Source organism: Kogia breviceps, chromosome 12, assembly GCF_026419965.1.
Source record: "Kogia breviceps isolate mKogBre1 chromosome 12, mKogBre1 haplotype 1, whole genome shotgun sequence".
Classification (NCBI taxonomy): Eukaryota; Metazoa; Chordata; class Mammalia; order Artiodactyla; family Physeteridae; genus Kogia; species Kogia breviceps.
Genome location: NC_081321.1, coordinates 42,398,733 through 42,419,638, shown reverse-complemented (window position 1 = coordinate 42,419,638; position 20,906 = coordinate 42,398,733). Strand labels below are relative to the sequence as shown.

At 45.0% G+C, this 20,906-nt stretch overlaps 1 protein-coding gene across 3 annotated transcripts; it reads left to right on the top strand.

Annotated features, from left to right (window-relative positions):
* The first annotated feature begins 14,585 nt into the window (after positions 1-14,585).
* Positions 14,586-20,906, top strand: ATP5MC2 (ATP synthase membrane subunit c locus 2). Of its 3 annotated transcripts, none has more exons than XM_067009392.1 (6): positions 14,614-14,674; positions 16,814-16,986; positions 17,099-17,168; positions 18,409-18,486; positions 18,977-19,173; positions 20,634-20,906. In XM_067009392.1, exons 3-6 carry the CDS (start codon positions 17,130-17,132, stop codon positions 20,746-20,748), a joined length of 429 nt encoding a protein of 142 aa, XP_066865493.1. In that variant the 5' UTR covers positions 14,614-14,674; positions 16,814-16,986; positions 17,099-17,129; the 3' UTR covers positions 20,749-20,906. The 3 variants fall into 3 exon arrangements, with proteins under 3 accessions (XP_058937828.1, XP_066865493.1, XP_066865494.1); XM_067009393.1 differs by lacking the exon at positions 14,614-14,674 and adding an exon at positions 15,087-15,180; XM_059081845.2 differs by lacking the exon at positions 16,814-16,986 and having other exon boundaries at positions 14,586-14,674.

The following is a 20,906-nucleotide window of genomic DNA, read 5'->3' as shown; positions in this document are numbered from 1 at the left end:
TAAACCTGAGCCGCCCGGTGTTTGCCGCCCCTTTCTGTTTGCCTCTTGGTTAGCACGTCAATTAATTCTATAATTGGATTTGAAGAGATGTCAGGAGATTATCGAGGGGGAGCTAGGAGGAGTGGATGTGGAAGAAAGGGCCCGGGGATGGCAAGGGAGGAGGCGAGAGCCGGCGGGGTCAGGTGGTGGAGGGACGCGGAGAGCCGGTCCTGCCCAGAGAGCAAGTCACCCAGCTAGCGAGGAGGAGACCCCGGGAAAGGCAGCTGGGCTGTGCGTTATCCTCAGCTACCGTTCCCAGCCCACCTGGCCACACACCGCTCCCTCCAAGAAGCTTTCTCAAATTTTCTCAATTCTGCCCTTGTGCCATCACTCCTTTCCCAGTTCTGTTCTCCATCTGAAGCTGTGGGTGTCCCTGCAGTGAATTCGTTTGTCATTGTTTGTTATGTTAGTTTATAAACAAAGTTTAACTGTTCCCTCCTCTGGTTCACCCCGTCTGACCCAAAGATCCCCCTCCCCAAAGACTCGGGGTTCCCAAAAAGACAGGTACCAAGACATCCTTTTCTTTTTTTTTTTATACATCTTTATTGGAGTATAATTGCTTTATAATGTTGTGTTAGTTTCTGCTGTACAACAAAGTGAATCAGCTATATGCATACATATATCACCATATCCCCTCCCTCTTGAGCCTCCTTCCTACCCTCCCTATCCCACCCATCTATGTTGTCACAAAGCACGGAGCTGATCTCCCTGTGCTATGCAGCATCTTCCCACTAGCTATCTATTTTGTCGTATATATATGTCAGTGCTACTCTCTCACTTCGTCCCAGCTTCCCCTTCCCCCCACCCCATGTCCTCAAGTCCGTTCTCAATGTCTGCATCTTTATTCCTGCCCTGCCACTAGGTTCATCAGTACCAATTTTCTAAATTCCATACATATGTGTTAGCATACGGTATATGTTTTTCTTTCTGACTCACTTCACTCTGTATGACATCCAACTGCCTCACTACAAATAACTCAATTTCTTTCCTTATTTATTTATTTATCTATTTATCTATCTATCTATTTATTTATTTATTTATTGTTGGCTGAGTTGGGTCTCCGTTGCTGCCTGCGGGCTTTCTCTAGTTGCAGCGAGTAGAGACTACTCTTCATTGCGGTGTGCGGGCTTCTCATTGCAGTGGCTTCTCTTGTGGAGCACGGGATCTGGGCGCACAGGCTTCAGAAGTTGTGGCACGTGGACTCAGTAGTTGTGGCTCACGGGCTCTAGAGCAAAGGCTCAGTAGTTGTGGCACACGGGCTTAGTTGCTCCGCGGCATGTGGGATCTTCCCGGACCAGGCCTCAAACCCGTGTCCCCTGCATTGGCAGGCGGATTCTTAACCACTGAGCCACCAGGGAAGTCTGGGAGTAATCTTGATTTGATTTTTTGTTTTAAACATTCACTCAGAATTATTTAATTACATGACTGTATAACTGAAAAAGAATTTTCAATTAAAAACAGTTTAAGAGCTAGAAAGTATCAATAATATACTGGCTAACAGGTTATGACTCTAGGGCAGTGACATGATTAAACAGAAATGGCTTGAATCTTATGGATGCATTAATCTAGATTCGATGTCGGCTCAGAAATCTATTTACAAATGCAATTTCAAAATTAAAAAAATAAATAATCTGTCTTGAGTTTTGTTTTCTTTCCGTGTCCATAAAATGAAGAGCTTTTCCTGATCACCAGTTTTTCATACAACAGACAAGTAAATCTCGTGGCACTAGCCAGACATGTTTACACCTTAGGAACTTCATGGCAAACTGGTCTCTTTCAATAGGCAGACAGCGACCCCTGTCATTTCAAATGAAGCTGTTCATCATCAATCGGTGATGGTCATAGCTTCATTAGTATTCATCGACCTGCAGGATGCTCCTGGTAAGATTGTCAGGTTTTTACCAAGTCATTTTCCAGCAAACCTTCTCCCATACGTTTTGGAACTTTCTTTTGCATCTAGCACCACACTGCAGCTCCCAAGTCCTGACGTAAAAGCTGATTTGATATTTGGGGGCATGGTAAGGTCAGAAGAGAAGTCTGCCTGCCACTCGTGTGTGTGTGTGTGTGTGTGTGTGTGTGTGTGTGTGTGTGTGTGTGTGAGAGAGAGAGAGAGAGAGACAGAGAGAGAGAGGTCTTTAGTAGATTTTTCTCCCTGGTCTCTGTAGAATTTTATGCAGGGCTGGAGAAGAAGGTTGAAAAACATGCATACAGTAGAACCATGCAAATGAGTCTGGAAAATGACAAGAGGAAATATGAGGCTGGGGAAGGTGTGAGGGTAGGGACATAAAGGTCATCCTGCCAGGTCGCCTGGTATTAAAGAAGTTCTAGGAAAGGACACTAGCAGGCACCCCAGCCAGAGGCTGCCCTGGGGAGAACAGAACACACAGCTACCCTTGATACACAGACAAGGGAGACTAAGGAGAGCGAGCTGCGTCAAATAACATGAGGGGTACAGCAAACCCTGTACAGGGGTACAGCAATTTTTATTTAAGCATACCAATTTAAAACACTGACTATTGCCAGCCAACCAGGCACACTTGTTCAGATAATTATCATCCCTTGTCTGCATACAAGGGAAGAAAAATTCCATCTATGAAGGGACAAAATGGAGGATTTGGGCAGCTTCAGTTTCTGTGTGGAGGCTCCTCAGAGAAGTCGAACTTTCAAATCCACTCATGTCTGCTCTTTCATGTTACCTGGTCTCAGTCTCTTGCCTGTGTTGATCAAGCTCTATACTCAGAAATGAATCTGCCTTTTGATCAGTGCCTGGCTTTGTTTATGTGCTCTGAATGGACCCATGATAACAAGCATCCTGTATACTGGGAAATATTTTTATTTAACTAGGAGTTGAGGGATAGAGTCACAGGAAGAAGTTGGGTTCAGGGGTCCTTCTGCAGATCTCTCCATACTCCCCATCAGCCAAGACATTCATGAAGCCATTAAGGTCTTCATATATAACTCCTCAAAAAGGATACTCCTCTTATGAATGACACAGTAGCACAAGCTGCCTCTGATACTACTGCATCAGAGGAGATACAAGGAGATGAAAGATGAGATCCAGGGGATTACCACCAGATTTAGGCAACTGAGGGTGGAGGAAAGACCAGAGGACTTGAATTCAAAAGAAGAGGCTTTAAGACTGGTGATCAGAAGGGGCCGAGGACCAGAGAGTTGAGAGGATTTCTGCAGGTCACACAGCAAGCAAATAGCAGGACTGGCTCAAGAACTCAGCCCTCCACTCTCCCAATTCATTATGTAGACAGCACAGTGTGGAATCAGACTTCCTGGATTCAAGTTCTGTCTTTCCTGCTTCCTAGCTGTGCCTGAGTTTCCTCTTCTGTAAAGTGGGACAATCATCATACCTACTTCATAGGGTTGTTGTTAGGATTTAGATAATTCATGTAAAGAAATCAGCAAAACATCCAGCACATAATAAGTATTCAATAATAGCTGTTTTTTACCATGATAAATGGACACAGTTCTCATAACTCACAATGTGAATGAGACAAATTGGCAAAAGGTATTCACCAATGCCTGTAAAATGTTTTGTGGTTTAATCACCAGGCCTTAAGGGAAGGAGTGAACACTGCCTTGAAAAGACTAGGCTCTCTGTTTTGATGACTCTAAAGAACATTTCTCCCCTCAAACAAGTCCCACACCTTTACATCTGCTAGAACTAGGTTCATATAGTAGGAGTACACCTGGAACAGCTGCATCAGGGGATTGTCATCCAGTTATTTCATTCATTCATTCATTCATTCATTGAATGCCTAGTTGAAAAGCAGCATGGTTCATCAATCCATCAAACCTCTATTGAGGTACCATTATATGCTCAACACTTCTGTAGGCAGTTATCAAACCATGAGTCCATTACTAGCTCCACTAGTGAAGAGAAGATATACATATATATATATATATATATATATATATGTGTGTGTGTGTATATATATATATATATATATATATATATATATATATATATATATATACACACACATATATTTCATTTTTGTATCCCCAGTACCTGAACCCCAGTTCAGGCACTTGGGAACTCAGTAAATGTATATTAAATGAATATATAGACACTATGGGAAATGGAAGAGAAATAGAAATGTAGTTCCTTCCCTTAATAAGCTTAAACTCTCATTGGGGAGACAAGACTTGCATACATAAAAGGATAAGAGAACAGGACTTTGCTGGCGGTCCAGTGGTTAAGGCTCCATGCTTTCACTGTAGGGGGCGCAGGTTTGATCCCTGGTCAAGGAACTAAGATCCCACATGCCGCTCCACCAAAATAATAAATAAATGAATTTTTTTTTAAATTTAAAAAGGATGGGACTTCCCTGGTGGCCCAGTGGTTAAGAATCTGCCTGCCAGTGCAGGGGACACAGGTTCCAGCCCTGGTCCAGGAAGATCCCACATGCCACGAAGCAACTAAGCCTGTGCTCCACAACTACTGAGCCTGTGCTCTAGAGCCCGCGAGCCACAACTACTGAGCCCACGTGCCACAAACTACTGAAGCCCGCGGGCCTAGAGCCCATGCTCTGCAACAAGAGGAGCCACCGTGATGAGAAGCCCATGCACTGCAATGAAGAATAGCCCCAGCTCACCACAGCTAAAGAAAGCCCGTGCACAGCAACGAAGACCCAACGCAGCCAAAAATAAATAAATTTTTTAAAAAATTTTTAAAAAGATAAGAGAACAATATGAGACAGTAAACATGTTAAGACCATGAATAAGTTCTGGGTGATATAGACTAGGAAGAGCTCAGAAGAACTGGGGAGGGTTGTGGGCAAGGATGCTTACCATGGAAGGAGTGAGCATGAAATAAAGAGTAGAATTTGGAATGACTGAGAAGAAGAGAAAGGGCATTCCAGTTGCAGGAGTAGCAAGAGTGACAGCATGTGGTAAGAATCTATACATGTTAAGCAACAATACAAGATCAGCTTAATAACAGGGCCAGTCTCTGTTTGCAAGACAGAATCCATCTGTGTTTGCAACCATGTGTTTCTTTGACCATGTTCCTGGTCCCCAGGAAATCATGTTTGGATTTTCTATTCTTTTAGATTATTCACACCTTCTTCCCCTATCTTAACCTGAAAACCAAGAATCAAAACAGTAACCAGCTGCTACCCTCAGCAAAACAAACATATTGTAAAAGCAATTACGCTATTACCATTTCTCATTCATCTGCATACAAGACAATTTACTCTCCCTCTTTCTTCCATATGGCCCCAGCCTGCGCTGGGATTACTGCTGCCTAGATTATTACTGTTTCCTTTATAAACTCATTTTTTCCTGGACCCACTCCTCCCAGAAAAATTTACCTGAAACAAACTTCATATTTTTCCCCAGCCTCCATGGTTACTTTGAGGGAAACACAGTGGTGAGTGGGAAGAAAAACAATGTAAACTGAGCAGTGGTTATTAAATACCAGGTGCTTGGACTTCCCTGGTGGGCCAGTGGTTAAGAATCCCCCTGCCAATGTAGGGGACACGGGTTCGAGGCCTGGTCCGGGATGATGCCACTTGCCGCAGGGCAACTAAGCCTGTGTGTCACAACTACTGAGCCTGTGCTCTACAGCCCCCAAGCCACAACTACTGAGCAGCCCGTGTACCACAACTACTGAAGCCCGCGTGCCTAGAGCTGGTGCTCCACAACAAGAGAAGCCACCGCAATTAGAAGCCTGCGCACTGCAACGAGGAGTAGCCCCTGCTCGCCACGACTAGAGAAAGCCCGTGCACAGCAACAAAGATCCAGTGCAGCCAAGAATAAATTTTAAAAATAATAATAAAAATAAATAGCAGGTGCTGTGCACATATTAGCTGATTTAATTCTCACAATAACCTTACGAGGTAGATATTATTATTGCCGTTTTACAAGAAAGCAAACAGGCTCAGAGAGTTTGCCCAGGTTCAAAGAAGAGTAAATAAATATCAGAATAGGGATTGAACCCAGTCTATCTGATTTCAGAGTCCATGTCCTTAGACCTGGCAAGAGGGACCTCTACCCTGGGCACCTGTTTTAGAGGGTCTCTTCCTTCTGCAGAGGGAGGATAACTCAAGGCCAAGGGATGTGCCTGCCTAGAGCTCATGCCTCCCCGCTCCTAGACCATGCTCCAGTTACCAGAAGGTGCTGCCAAGCAGCGTCAAGCCCACTTCCAGGACCTCTTCCTGGGGTCCGATTTCCTGAAAGTACAGAAGGAGCTGCCAGAGAGCACACCATCAGCCCTGTTGGTGTGGAGTTTAAATGTGAGGCTGCCCCAAGCACGCTCTTTGGTATGAGGCCCCTCAGGTAGTGGGACAGAGCCAGGAATGGCAAGAGAATCTGAGGGTCAGACTTGGGGCTGGAAGAGTCCCAGGATTCTAAATATAAATCTCCCAGCTGATATTGATATATTTGTCAAGATAACAGGGTAGAACACGTTTTATATAACAGTTTGTTAGCTTTGATTTGTAACTTGTACATATTTAGACATTTGGTATGTAAGCTATATTTTTCTATCTTGCCTTGGGCCCCACGAATATTAGGGGTGGGGCTGCTCATCTCACTCTAACCTCTGACCCTTTTCCAACCAGGGAATGGCACCACTCAGTGACCCAGGCCAGAGAACTGAGCACCATCTTCACCGCTCTCTTCTCCTTCATCCCCCACAACAATCACTGAGGCCCATTGGTTCTTCCTTCTAAACCTCTTGAGCTCTGCTACTTCTCCCCATCACCGCTATCACCTCAGAGCTCAGGCCACCACCATCTCCCACCTGGATTCTGACGACAGCCGCTTATGGTGCTCCATACCCCCAATCCTACCCCCTCTCATCCATTCTCCACAGTAGACCTACAATGATCTTTCTAAAATGCAAATCTGATATTAAAAAATAAATAAGTAAAACTAGGAAGAATGTTCATGACCCAGAGTCTGACCCCTGCATTTGTGAAAGCATTTGGAGAGTTCAAACTCATTTCTCAGCACATCCCCTGCTGGGGAAACAAAAAAAAAGTGCAAATCTGAGCTTCTCATTCTCCTGGTTAAATGGCTCCTGGCTGCTTTCTGGATAAAATCCAGACTCCTTAGTTTGATGCTCAAGATCCTTCAGGATCTAGCCACTAACCACCAGTCTCTTCACCCTGCTGCACCCACAACTGTTCATTCTGACCGCAGTGAATTACTTGCCCTTTGTGGAAGAGACCACTTTATCCCTCTCTTCAAGCTTGGTACTTACTGCTCCTTCTCTATGGAACATCCTTCCATTCCCTTCCTATACAGGTCCTTTAAGTTTATTGTAAATGTCACCTCTTCCTGGAAGCCTTCCGTGACTACTAGTTCTCAGGACTGGGATACATGCCCTTCCTATTCGTTCCCACAGCAACCAGTGCTTACCCATCTTATAACACTATTGCATTGTGTTGAAATTATTTGCCTTTAAAGGGCAAGGACTCTATCTGATTCACTGTTCAATCATTCACAAAATTTCTATTGAGAGTCTATTATGTGCCAGGAGCTTTTCTAAATGCTGAGGATACCGTGGTGACAAGGTCTCTGCACTAGTGGAGCTTATCTTCTAGTGGGGAAAAAAAGCAATAAGAAATACCAATAAAGCTATGATAGTGCTAAAAAGAAAAATGAAGGAGGATAATGAGATAAAGAAGGGAAAGTGGTGGCTATTTAGATCAGGTGGTCAGGAAAGGCCTCTCTAAGGAGGTGATATTTGAGATGAGACCTAGATGAAATGAAAGAGTGAGCATGATCTGGGAGAAGAATGATCCAGGCAGAGGAAACAGCAAAGGTCCTGAGTGGGAAAAGTTTGGTGTGACTGAGGATCAACAGGAGCCTCATGTAGCTCAACCCTGGAATTTTTTTCTATGAGAACTGGAAAACCATTGGGAGGTTTTAAGTTGCATGATCTGATCTACATTTTAAAAGATCACTTTAGCTACTTATTGGGTGGAGAGCAGACCTTGGCAAAACTAAACTGGAATAGGTAGAACAGCTAGGAGGCCATTGTAGTGGTCCAGCAGGAGATGTCAGTGACTTGGACCCAGCTAGATCTTGGAAGTGGTTAAGGGATGAGCAAATGTGGGATATGTTTGTATTCTCAGAGTCTAGCATGATGTCTGGCTAGACATTCAATAAATATTTGATGAATTAATTAAGAATTAATTAATCCAACTAATTGAAGAGTCTGAGCTGGAACTGAAATCATCCATCCTTTAAGCCTCTACTAAAATCCCAACCCCTCTAAAAACTGGAAGTAGATAGCTGCCACTGACAAAGAATCAAAACTAGGCTATATATATTTGTCAATTCCTTAAAATCCATAGGGACATGACAAATTACCCAATAGGAAAATAGGCAAAAGACATACATGAATAGGCACTTCACAGAAGAAGAAGCATGAGTGGCCAATATATATATGAAAAGATGCTCAACCTTGAGAATAATCAGGCAAATATAATTAAATATAAATTCAAACTACCATTTTACACCCAACAGATTGACTAAATGCCAAAGCTGGTAAGGATAGGGTAGCAACCAAAACTCTTATAAACTCTTATATTGGAAAATAATTTGCCATTATCCAGAAAAGTTGAAAAATTCATATGCTGCAACCCAGCAATTCATATATATGTACCCTGAAGAAACTCTTGCTTATGTATACCAGGAGAAATGCTCTGAGCAGCATTGTTTGTAATGGTAAAAAGCTGGAAACAATCCTAAATACTCATTAACAGGGGAATTAATCAACAAATTGGTGGGCTATTATACATCAATGAAAATGAATAAACTATAGCTACCTACATAAGCTTGAATGAATCTTAGAAACATAATGTTGAGTGAAATGAGCAAGTAAAGAATTATACAAACAATATTATATCACTTTTAGAATGGTAGTAAAAAAAGACCAAAATAAGCAATATGGTAAAAATCTGAGGAAAAATCTTGAAATGATAAACATAAAATTCAGGATTACTATAGGAGAGTTGCATGTGGGGCCCTTCGGTGGTTTTTTTGTTTTTTTTTTTTTTTTTCGGCTGTGTCAGGTCTTAGTTGCCACACACGGGTTTGTCGCTGTGGCTCGCAGGCTTCCCTCTAGTTGTGGCCTGCGCTCTTGAGTGTGCAGGCTTAGTTGCCCTGCGTCATGTGGGATCTTAGTTCCCCGACCAGTGATCGAAGCCTCATCCCCTGCATTGGAAGGCAGATTCTTAACCACTGGACAACCAGGGAAGTCCCCCCTCAGTAGTATTAGTAATTTTTTTCTTTTCTTAAACTGGGGGTTGCGTAATGGATGTCCATTTTATTATTATGCTTCATAATTTATATAAAATGTCAGCTCTGAGGAGGCAAGGATTTTTGTCTTATTTTATTCACATCTGTGTTTCCAGCACCCAGAATAGCACCTGACACGTAGTAGGATCTCCAAAAATATCTGTTAAATAAATGATATGCATTAATTGCATTCCTTTATGTGATTCATAAAAGAATGCTTTTTTTTTTTTTTAATGCGGGCCTCTCACTGTTGTGGCCTCTCCTGTTGCGGAGTGCAGGCTCCGGACACGCAGGCCCAGCGGCCATGGCTCACGGGCCCAGCTGCTCTGCGGCATGTGGGATCCTCCCAGACCGGGGCACGAACCCGTGTCGCCTGCATCGGCAGGCAGACTCTCAACCACTGCGCCACCAGGGAAGCCCCCAGTTTTTTTTTAACAGAAGAAAAAAACCAACTTTTTAATCATGGTGCCCCCTGGATCATTCTAGCTGGAAGTCATACTGCTTCCTCAACTCCTGTAACCCATATAACCTATTAAATCTTGCTGCATATTATAGTTATATATGTATATGTCTTTCCTACTGATTACAAATTTATAAAGACAAGGGATTGTCCTTTCTCCTTTTTTATTCCCTTTCACAATATGTAGTACAATACCTCACACATAGTACAGTAGATGCTCAGTTAATATTGGTTGATTACTTGAAGTCACAGGAGACAAGGGCAAACCAGGAAGAATAGATCTATGTCATTTATATTTAAAGCTGAAAGACAATTCAGTAATCATCTAGTCTTTTCCTACAAGTTGCAGTTGAGAAAACTGAAGTCCGGAGAGGTGAAGTGATTTTTTTCAATCACATAATTAATTAAGAATAGGGCTTCCCTGGTGGCTCAGTGGTTGAGAATCTGCCTGCTAATGCAGGGGACACGGGTTCGAGCCCTGGTCTGGGGGATCCCACATGCCGCGGAGCAACTAGGCCCGTGATCCACAACTACTGAGCCTGCGCATCTGGAGCCTGTGCTCCGCAACAAGAGAGGCCGCGACAGTGAGAGGCCTGTGCACCGCGATGAAGAGTGGCCCCCGCTTGCCACAACTAGAGAAAGCCCTCGCACAGAAACGATGACCCAACATAGCAAAAATAAATTAATTAATTAATAAACTCCTACCCCTAACATCTTCTCGCTCTAGAGCCGGCGAGCCACAACTACTGAAGCCCGTGTGCCTAGAGCCCACGCTCCGCAACAAGAGAAGCCACGGCAATGAGAAGCCCGCGCACCACAATGAAGAGTAGTCCCTGCTCACCACAACTAGAGAAGCACACGCACAGCAACAGTGACCCAACGCAGCCAAAAATAATAAATAAATAAATAAAAATTTTCAAAAAAAAAGAACAGTCCCAAATCTAGATTCAGGTCTCTAACTTGCTGTCCTTAGCTCTTCACAACATATCACAATGACTTTTATTTTCTGTTTTGTCGAGGTTCTTCCCAGCAAAAACTTGTTTGGCCATCCTTTTGTCACCAACCCTCCCACTGATGCCTCTCTTGCAATCCTGTATACTAATGACCCTTTTTCTTCCTCCATCTACTGTTTTCTTTCTCCAGGAGTAGGAAGGCTTACTGATGGCTCACTGTTATGCTGTCCTGGGGAACTGATTTAGCAAGAGAAAGTAGAAAAATCCTTCAGTCAGTGCCCACCAGCCCCAGAAGCTTGAAATTAACAAGTACAAATAAATAGAGGAGCACCGGACCCAAGAATAGTCCTTACTGGCAGTGCAAAGTTACCACTTCAACTTGTACAAAACTGACTGTCAGAAAGAGAATGCTAGAAAGTTAATATTGGATGGAAACTTAGGGATCACCTACTTCTCCCCCTCATTTTTCCAAATGAGGACACTGAAACTTTGAGAGATGAAGTAACTTGCATAGTTACTCAGCTAGTTAGTAGGAGGGCTGGGACCAGATTCCTAGTCTCCTGCCTCCAAGACAGCTGTTCTTTCCGTGCCAAGACAGCTGTTCTTTCTGTGCATCTGGCAACGTGTGCATCTAGCAAAATGCGTCACAAAGTAGCCTCCTCTTAAACCATCAGGAATGAAAAACAAATTATTCAAATCCTTCCTCTTCTCTCTGGCGATTTTTTTCTTTCTTTTCTCTGTGTCCTAGTCTCCCTCTTTTTATCACTCTTCTGTTTCTCTGTGAATCCCTCTCTCTGTTTGGGTTTCAAATAGAACTGTAGCATGCCTGCATGATTCTCTTGATTTTTCTTCTCTAAGCTATCGTGCTTCCAGTCCAAAGACAAACATGCATAAGCCAATCAAGACTCTTTCTTGGTGACCTCTGTGGAAAAGAACTCTCAGAATTTCTACATGAGAGGTGCTGGACCTCCCTCCTAGCCTATCCAGTCAATTAAAATGAGTCTCTGCCCCCCCAAGGGTTGTTAACCAATCCTAAGAAAGAAAAGATCAATCTCATTTCTTCATCACCGTGCAGGGAGGCTGCTACCCAGTCAGAATCTGCCACTAACAGTCATTAGAACAACTGGCCAATCAGGCCAACCTTGTTACATGGTCTGGTAGGAAAAGAAAGGGATTGATTGGAAAGGATAGTTCTGGCTCCACACCCTTTCCTTCCTGGACCCCAGTTTTCCCTCAGTGAAGTGAAGGAAGGACCCTTTCCCAAGCCCTTAGTTAAGAAGATCCCTAGACCCTTAGCTAACGCTCTCTTGGATCATATTTTGTTGTCTTCAAATTCACCCCTCCACACATACCTCCAACCACTTTTTGTAGTCTCATGCCTACCGATTTAATTTCTATTTTCGAACCTGGTAGCAATAGTCCCCAGGATTCTCAGCCCTCTCCACAGATCTCCACCCACTAACCTGTCAAATAACTTCCTTTGTGTGATTTACGTAGGTAAAAAAGTTCAGTAAGTGATAGTTGAGTCTCTTTCAGGAGCTATCATTGCAAGAAGCTTGCAATAAGGTCTCTAGGGAGCAGAGCAGAATTGAGCTGCAATGCTCCCAACTATAACACTACTACTACTACCAACCAAAAAACTAGTATTATTATTACTATTACTAGCATTTATTGAACTCTTACTGAGTTCCAAGCCCCCTGCTAAAAGCTTCACGTATATTATCCCAATATTTGCTGCAGAGTAGGCAGTATTATTATTCCCAACTTACATAAAAGAAGATCGATAGAGAGGGATTAAACAGCTTGCCCAAGGTCACACAGCGATTTGGGAAACCAGGTATGTGAATCCAGAGCCCACCACTGCAAGGAGGTAAGGGAGAAATAAACATTGCCGACTGTGCCACGGGCCCCTTCTCCAATTCTCCTTTGGATTGTTAGCGATATCTGAGCGTGGTCTAAATTGTAGCAATAAACAGCTGCAACAACCGGTTGGTGGTGGTGTCTCTTAAGAACTGTGGACTTTTTGCCTCGGAGGATATGAAGCCGAGAGCTAAAAGGAATTCAGTGTGGGCGGGGTGGGGGTGTCTGGGGACTTGAGGAGATATTCTTGCTAGTCTGTCTTCCCGTTCTCGTCTGAGCATCTTACCCTGTGCCTGGCACCGCTTGGTACTTGGTAAATACCTGTTGATTGATTCCCAAGGATCCCAAGTCCATTCCTCACCTACCCCCAACCCCACCCCAACTCAACAACTGGAACTGGAGGGAGATCTGGGCATTTCAGAGGAACCAGTGAGAATCCTCATCGGCCTGGGATCGTGGATTTAGGAAAGGCGGGAAGTCTCCCACCCGTCTCTCCTCGCCTGCTTCTCCGATTTCTCCCCACTCCTTCCCCTCCCTTTCAGGAGTTCAGGGCCATAAAAATGCAGATGGAGGATCGGTGTGAAATAACAGGCCCATATAAATCCCTCTGCCGCCCGCCTTCAAGATGGATTGGCCGCATTGAAATTCCTCCGCGAGGATAATTAAACTCGGGGCCTCATCCGGGCAAAATTACATTCCTGTAATGGCGTCGCTCGGGGTCCCGGGAAATTGCTCCGTGGGCTTTCAGCGGTGGTTTTTATCGCCGGCCGGGGTGTGCCTGGCTGCGGCTCGCCTCTCCTCCGGGACCGTAAAGCTGCTGCCGTGATTTATCCTCCCCTTCTCCCAAATCCGATTAAATGGAGGAGCTCGGGGCCGGGGCGCCGCGGGGCCCGGGTGCCGGGAGGGGGCGGTGGGAAGGACGGGGCCAAGGAGGGGAGGACAAACGGCCCCTCAGAGGGTGGCGGATTTGGCTTTATTTACAGCCACGGCCTTCTTTTTATTTTTTATTTTTTATGGGGGTTTGGTGAGCTTTCCCCGTCTTTCTTGTGCTGCGTTCAAACACGATGCCTGGACGGCCGAGGTCTGGACATGAGGGGATGTGGGTACCGACCTCTCTCCAAAGGGGCCGGTCAGACCCTATGTGGGAGATAAAGCAGCCAAGAATAAGAGGTGAGGGCCAGGAAGCACCCTACTTCCTTCCATTGGGGAAAGGACAAGCAAAAGGACACGAGGGAGAAGCCGAGGGGCCTCCATAAGAGCACCTACTGGGGGGGCTGCTTATCTCAACTCGTGTAAATAAAACCTGGGCGGAGGCACAGGCATGCTTGGCGTGATCTCGCAACCTCACCTCAAGTCACTGATGCCCATTATTCCTTGACTGTCTCATGACTCAGGAAAGAAGGCTTAGGGTCAGGGCACTTGAGTCCTAATCATCTTTAGCCCGTATCTTCTGGTTCGCTGATGCTGGTTTTCTCCTAGCTGATCACTAGAATAAGAAAGGAGAGGGAAATAAAGGCGAAGCCACTAGAGGCAGCTGGGGCATTTTGCTGACTATTCGCCCGTTGAACGGGTTTACCATCCATAAAGCCAGGGTCCGCGGCAACAGAAGGCAGGAATCCCGTGACTTCATTTTCCTTCCTGATACATTTTGAACACTGAGCCCCAGTCTTGATTGCATGCTATTTAACACTGAAATTCTGGGTAGTTTTGTTTATTTGTTTGTGTTTTGTTTTTTGTTTTTTTAATGTGACTGCGCATGCTTGAAAAAGGGAAGCAAATCCAAGATCCCAAATACCGTTCAGAGCAAACCGCAGGCCACGTTACGGATCGGCTTACACTGCAGAGTGCCCTCATTTCTGCACACGGTCGGCTCAGCCTGCAGTTTCTCCTCTCAAACGCCAGGTGGAATGACTGGCCGAATGTCGCCACAGAGCTGGCAGGCGGCGCTGTGGCGCCTGGGCCGACCCACAACTTTGCAATCACTCTATCCTTGGCAGAGCGACTCGTTGGTCCGGGCCGCGCATGAGCAGAGCTTTCCTTTCGCTATTCCCGCCCTCTCCCCGCCTCTCTCTTGTCTTCTCGGCCCCGGGAGCAGGTAAGGCCTTGGGCCCTCGCTCCCGCCTTGCGCCGCGCAGGCGCGCGGGGCGCCTCACCTCGCGCCAATGCTCTGAGAGCCTTACCTTGCATGCTCCCACCCGGGTCCTCACGCCCTCCCTTACCCTCCGTATCCCCGTGCCTTAGGGCTGCCCCTTCCGCGTGCCGGTGACCTCCAACCGTGCGGGCCTGGCGCCATCTTGGATGTCTCGTGGGTTGGGGGAACGTGCCTTGGAGCTGGCGAAAGTCAAATCCCAGAGTGCTCATTTCACCTGTCCGGACTCATCCTTTACAAACGCTCTTTTCTCATTCTCTTGCCCTTTCAGAGCTGTCCCAATCCCCAAACTCTCCCCTCCTATCTCTGCTTTCTTTTCACATCCTGACTTGTGCATTTCTTATTCTGAAACCTCCAGACTTTTGGCCCCAGGACCTCAGGTGCCGAACAGTGGAGATTGTGGATCTTCTCAAGACACCACCCCCTCTAGTCAGCACCTCTCGATTTAAAAAGTAAACCTTGAAAGTGGTAGAAATGAACAAAACAGCCAAAACACTCCCTCTATTCAGACTGTGGCCTGGGAGAGCTATAGCAGAAAAGAGGCCGGTTTCTTTGGAACCACTGATTGTCTCTTAGCGCGTTCTTTTCCTTCCACTGCGGTCAAGTTGGGAAAAGCACAAGTCGTGGGCTGACAGTGAGGTTTTCCGTTAGAGGCAGGAGGCCTAAAAAGGGGTGGGGCCAGCATGGGGTAGTACCAACCGGCCAGCTTTCCTGTCAAGGGTTTACCGAGAGTCCCCGGATTCAGCCCTTGAGAGGAAAAGAAGGTTAAGAAAGGGAACGGTTAAGTAGCAGCCCTGTAACTCCTTGGCCCATCTATACTGAGGAAGAAACCCATGAATCTGGGTAGTGCTGTTGCCCAAGGTGATATTGGTTAACAAGTGTGACTTGGCCAAGGTTAGGTGGCTAGCGGAGGGCTCGCCACTTCATGCAGGCTCCCTTCAGTGCCACATCAGGCAGTTTCCGTATGTTATTTCATTTAATCCGCCTAAGAACTACATTTTACAAATGATGATATTGAGGTCTTGTTGCCTTGGGAAAAAAACAGTCCTCCTTTTTTTAAAGCTATAAAATTCTGGATTTTTGACCCAAGAAAACCTGCATAGTCTGGCAGCACAATTGGGTTAGAGTTAGGGTATGGGCAGAAATCAGAGTTCTAGACAGGACAAGAGTTGAAGACATCCATTAATCTAAAAGTAACTAAGATTCTGCATTCAGAAGTGTAATCTGGGAAAGTATTAGTCCAGCTCATTCAAGGAATTGTCATTTAACAGGCCTGTGTAATCACTGAGTGTTTCAACCTGTAGCGTATTAGAAAGCATTAAGAGTAAGAAGAGTTCAGGTCCTGGCGGTACCACTACCATAGTTTCAAGGCTGGTTTTAAGAACATGCTATGTACCTAAGAATCATTTGAGAAGCTTCATTGAAATAGAGGGTACTTGGGCCTTATTCCAGAGATCTTGACCTGGAAAATCTAAGGTGGGACCCAAGAGTATGCATTTTTTAGTGTTTTTTTTTTTTTTTTTTTTTTTGGCCGCAACTCATGGCATGCGGGATCTTAGTTCCCTGACCAGCAATTGAACCCGTGCCGCCTGCAGTGGAAGCTCAGAGTCCTGACTACTGGACCGCCAGGGAATTCCCCCAAGAGTCTTTTAAGGGCAACATTTTTAGGCCCAAGCAATGAAGCCTTGAGAAGAGTTTCTTTTCAGTAAGAGACTGAGGGAAAAGTAGGCAAAAGATGCTGGGGAAATTCATCTGACAACCCCAGCATGAGACTACGGGTCTTTTTTCTTTCTCTCGCTCTCTTTTAATTAATTTATTTATTTTTGGCTGCATTGGGTCCTCGCTGGGGCGTGCAGGCTTTGTCTAGTTGTGGCGAGCAGGTGCTACTCTTTGTTGTGGTGCACGGGCTTCTCATTGCAGTGGCTTCTGTGTTGCGGAGCATGGGCTCTAGGTGCGCGGGCTTCAGTAGTTGTGGCTCGCGGGCTGAAGAGCACAGGCTCAGTAGGGCTTAGTTGCTTAGCACACGAGCTTAGTTGCTCTTCGGCGTGTGAGATCTTCTCGAACCCATGTCTTCTGCATTGGCAGGAGAATTCTTAACTACTGTGCCACCAGGGAAGTCTGGGATAACAGGTCTTAAAGCTGGGACCAAGGGGCTTGTTCAGACCAGGAGAAGTCACTTGATTATAAGGAAATCTTAGAAGCTGTGTGGAGGAAATCCTGACTTCAGGGTTCTAATTCCATCTCTGCTGAGACTTGAGGTCAGTCACTGTTCTTTGGGCCATTTAAATTTTTCAGAGCACCTTTTCTGCTAATAAGGATGTCCTTTGGTAAGCAAGGACAATATTGACAATGCTGCTTCTGTAATTGCAGCTCTCCGGCCACGGCCCTTCAGCCCCTGAAAATGTACGCTTGCACCAAGTTCATCTCCACCTCCTCCTTGGTGAGTACCTTCCTTTTGCAGGAAAGTTTTTAAGGAGAGGCATCTTGCCTTTTCCTTCTCAGACCTTGTTCTTCACAACTGGGCCCTTTGCTGTGCTAGCCTGACAGGAGAGAATGAATGCTTCCTAGGCATTCCCCACCTCGTGTCCCATGAAGGCCAGTTAATTCTTCTCATCCAACTGTATTAGAAGAAGAGTATAAATGAGAACCTAGGCTAAGATCAGGTTATTCCTATCCTGAAGCTCTGTGTTCTTGTAAACTGGAACCCCACCAGAAATGGTAAACATGAGTTAAATTGCCTAAGTTGGACTGAGTATGCACTGTGTACAGGATCTTGTCCTGAGTGTCAGAGAGCCATAGCTAGGAGTTCCTTCTGGAAGCTTAAATTTGGGTGGGAAGCTAAAATACACATTGGGAAAATATTTGACTCAGAAGCACCAGCATGGAAGAAATTACAAATTATTAGATAGTGGAGGCAATTGGTTCATTCACTTGTAAGTGAAAAGGAGTGATGCTTTTAGTAGGTATTATTTATTGAGCACTTACTGTGCCTGGCACTGAGTTTACCAGTTTGTATACATAATTTTATTTACTCCTCAAATCAAGCCTGAGATATGTTATTCCCATTTGAGATGAGAAAACAGACTTAGATTTAAGTGACTTGTCCTAAGATCACACAGCTGATATAGAGATAAGATTTGAATCTAGTTATATTTGACTAAATCCCTGGCTGTAAACCACCATGTTGTCTGCTTTGGAGACACTGGCTTGGAGTTAGTCAGAAAAGGCTACCAGGATGGGGTAAATTTTCAGCATGGATTTTTGTGCCTATTTTCCAGAAGGGTGTGTTCAGGGAAGGATGTTCCAGTCATTGGCTTCCTTCTAATGGGCTGGCCATTACCAGCCTATGTATAGATTTCTTGCTGAGCTAAGTAAATGCTTCTGAGGCTTAAATTTCTCAAGGCCTGTAAAAGGGAATAGCAAGGGTAGGTAATTCCTTCCAAAAGGAAGTAGACTTTCTTCCCTTAAATCAGTGGAGAAGCCTAGGACACAAGAGAAATGGTGCAGTTCTTGAATCTAGAATTTGCTTAAAAGTAAAAGAATAATTCCAGATTCTTTTTTGAGATTCTGAGTTAAGTTCTAGCGAATGAATGGGGCATCTGAGTAACAATTTGGGGTGGTTCTAAAACTCCTCTCCACAGCCTTCCTTGACTTTCTTGGCCTTGTGTTATTCCCACTAGATCAGGAGAACCTCTCCACTATTGAACCGATCACTGTCTGCAGTGGTGCTGAAACGACCAGAGACACTGACAGATGAGGTTCGTTATAAGTGGAATTGGGCCTGTGGGGGAGGGGGAGGGGTGGGAGTTGGGTGGGGAGGGTTACCTGACAGAACCAGTAGGGGGAGTGCTGAGGACTCCATATATGGTACCCTAATGTTCCAGCTTCTGCCTCTGGCAGCACATGTCCATGTGTGCTGCTGATAACTGCCATGACTTGACTTAGGGTACTGACTTGAGTTGGGAGCATTTAGTCCCAGGAAGATGATCTCCTCAAGGCATCAAGAACAGGCTAGGGCTTCAGTCTTACATTTCTAGACCATACTTGAATCTTGAAGGTATTTGACGTCCACCTCTTGCATTTAAAAGTTCTGCTTGGCAGCATTTTAGGGAGTTTTCCAGGGAGTTAAAAGATTTTCTGTATGGGGGAGAAGCAGTGGGATTTGATAGCATAAAGGGCTTAAATGGTACAAAAGTTTCCAAAGCAAAAAAAGGGTTTCCTAAAAACTTTCTACCTACTTCTTCACAGAGCCACAGCAGCTTGGCAGCCCCACGTCCCCTGACCACCTCACTTATTCCTAGCCGCAGTTTCCAAACCAGTGCCATTTCAAGGGACATTGACACAGCCGCCAAGTTCATTGGAGCTGGGGCTGCCACAGTTGGGGTGGCTGGCTCTGGGGCTGGAATTGGGACTGTGTTTGGGAGCCTCATCATTGGTTATGCCAGGTAAGATGGGCCCACTATTGGCTCTCTGATATGTTTCCAAAGGTCTGGGCAGAGACGGGGTTCTAGAGCTGCACTATCCTATACAGTAGCCACTAGCTACCTATTTGAATGTAAATTTTAATTAACTAAAAGTACACAAACTTAAATTTTGTAACTTTTAATGTAGCTCAGTAGCCACATGTGACCAGTAGCTACCATTTTGGAAAGTTCTATTGGACAGCTTTGGTTTAGAGTAGGAGTCAGCAATCTAAGGCAGGATGTCCATATCTGGGCCACAGCCTGGTTTTGTACAGCTGAGCTAAGAAGGGTTTTACATTTTTAAAGGGTCATGAAAATAAAAAAGGTAACAGAGACCATACGTGACCCACAAAGCCTAAAATATTTGCTATCTGGCCCTTTACAGAAAAAGTATCGTCCCCATCCCGTTCCCCCACCCTCCCCCCAGTCTAGAGCTTCAGTCAGCATAGTGGCTTCATTGCCATTTGTCCCCATCCCTGGGAATTCCCCCATCACTCCTGGGAAAACTGCCTCTGCATCCAGCCCCATGGCTCCCTGACACTTGGGACTATTTGGTCCCCACCAACTCTGGGCAACTCACTGTTAGAACTAAATTAATCCTCTAGAGACCTGCAAGTCCTCTTAATGTCCTTGGGGAAATAAGGTTATTTTTTAGGATTTGTATGAAATAAGAAACTTCTATGTCCACAATTCTATTAAAAGCTGGTGTTGCTTTAGCTTATCCATCAAGGTTTCCAGAGGTGACAGAGTAAGGGAAATAGAAATTATATATTGACTTTCAAAGTTGGGAGTCCTCTATGCCATTTTTTAAGCATATATCTAAACCTCAAAGACCATTTGTAGCCCAAAATCTTTTGACTATTTTGAAATGAGAGAAGTTATTTGTCCCTCTGGCTCCGTTGTCCACAAGAACAGTGTTTTTCTAGTTGTGTTACATAAAGCCCTAGGGTTCTGAGGGTATACCCCAGAGACTGTCTTAGAGAACGAAGGGGAAACCAATCAAACAAGACTTTCAAATACCCCACTTTTTTTACAATTACACTTTAGATTTATACATTTCGTATTTTGGGGTTCTGCTGCTTACAGTTTGGAAACACTGGTCTGATAGGCCCTGCCACTCCAGATACCTCTTCCATTCTGGTTGAGCCCTGGATAGTTGTGTCCAGACACAGGAATCTTAAGTTATGAGAAAGATGTGGGTGATCCAATAGAGGCAGTAATGTTTGTACCTGGGCTATGTTAACAGAATTTTGGATTGTCCACTCCCCTTATTCATCTCTGTAGAGCCCTTGATGTATCAGAACAAGAATTGGGGCATAATGTTGTCATCTCATTACATAAGATGTTAGCTTGAGATGGATTCTCCCTGAGCCTACCTTTAATGTTTGTCCTTTTCTTTGTGCGGACTAGAGATTCAGTCTTTTCTCCTCCCCTTCTCCCAGGAACCCTTCTCTGAAGCAACAGCTATTCTCCTACGCCATTCTGGGCTTTGCCCTCTCAGAAGCCATGGGACTCTTTTGCCTGATGGTGGCCTTTCTCATCCTCTTCGCCATGTGAAGGAGCCGTTTCCACCTCCCGTAGTTCTTTCTCCCATGTCTTGTCTGCCCTGTATGTTCCTTTTCGTGTACCTCCCCAAGCAGCCTGGGGGAAGGGGTTGGCTCAGGGTTTGACAGAAGGAAGACAAATAGATACTGTATTAAAAAGATGTTTCTTGA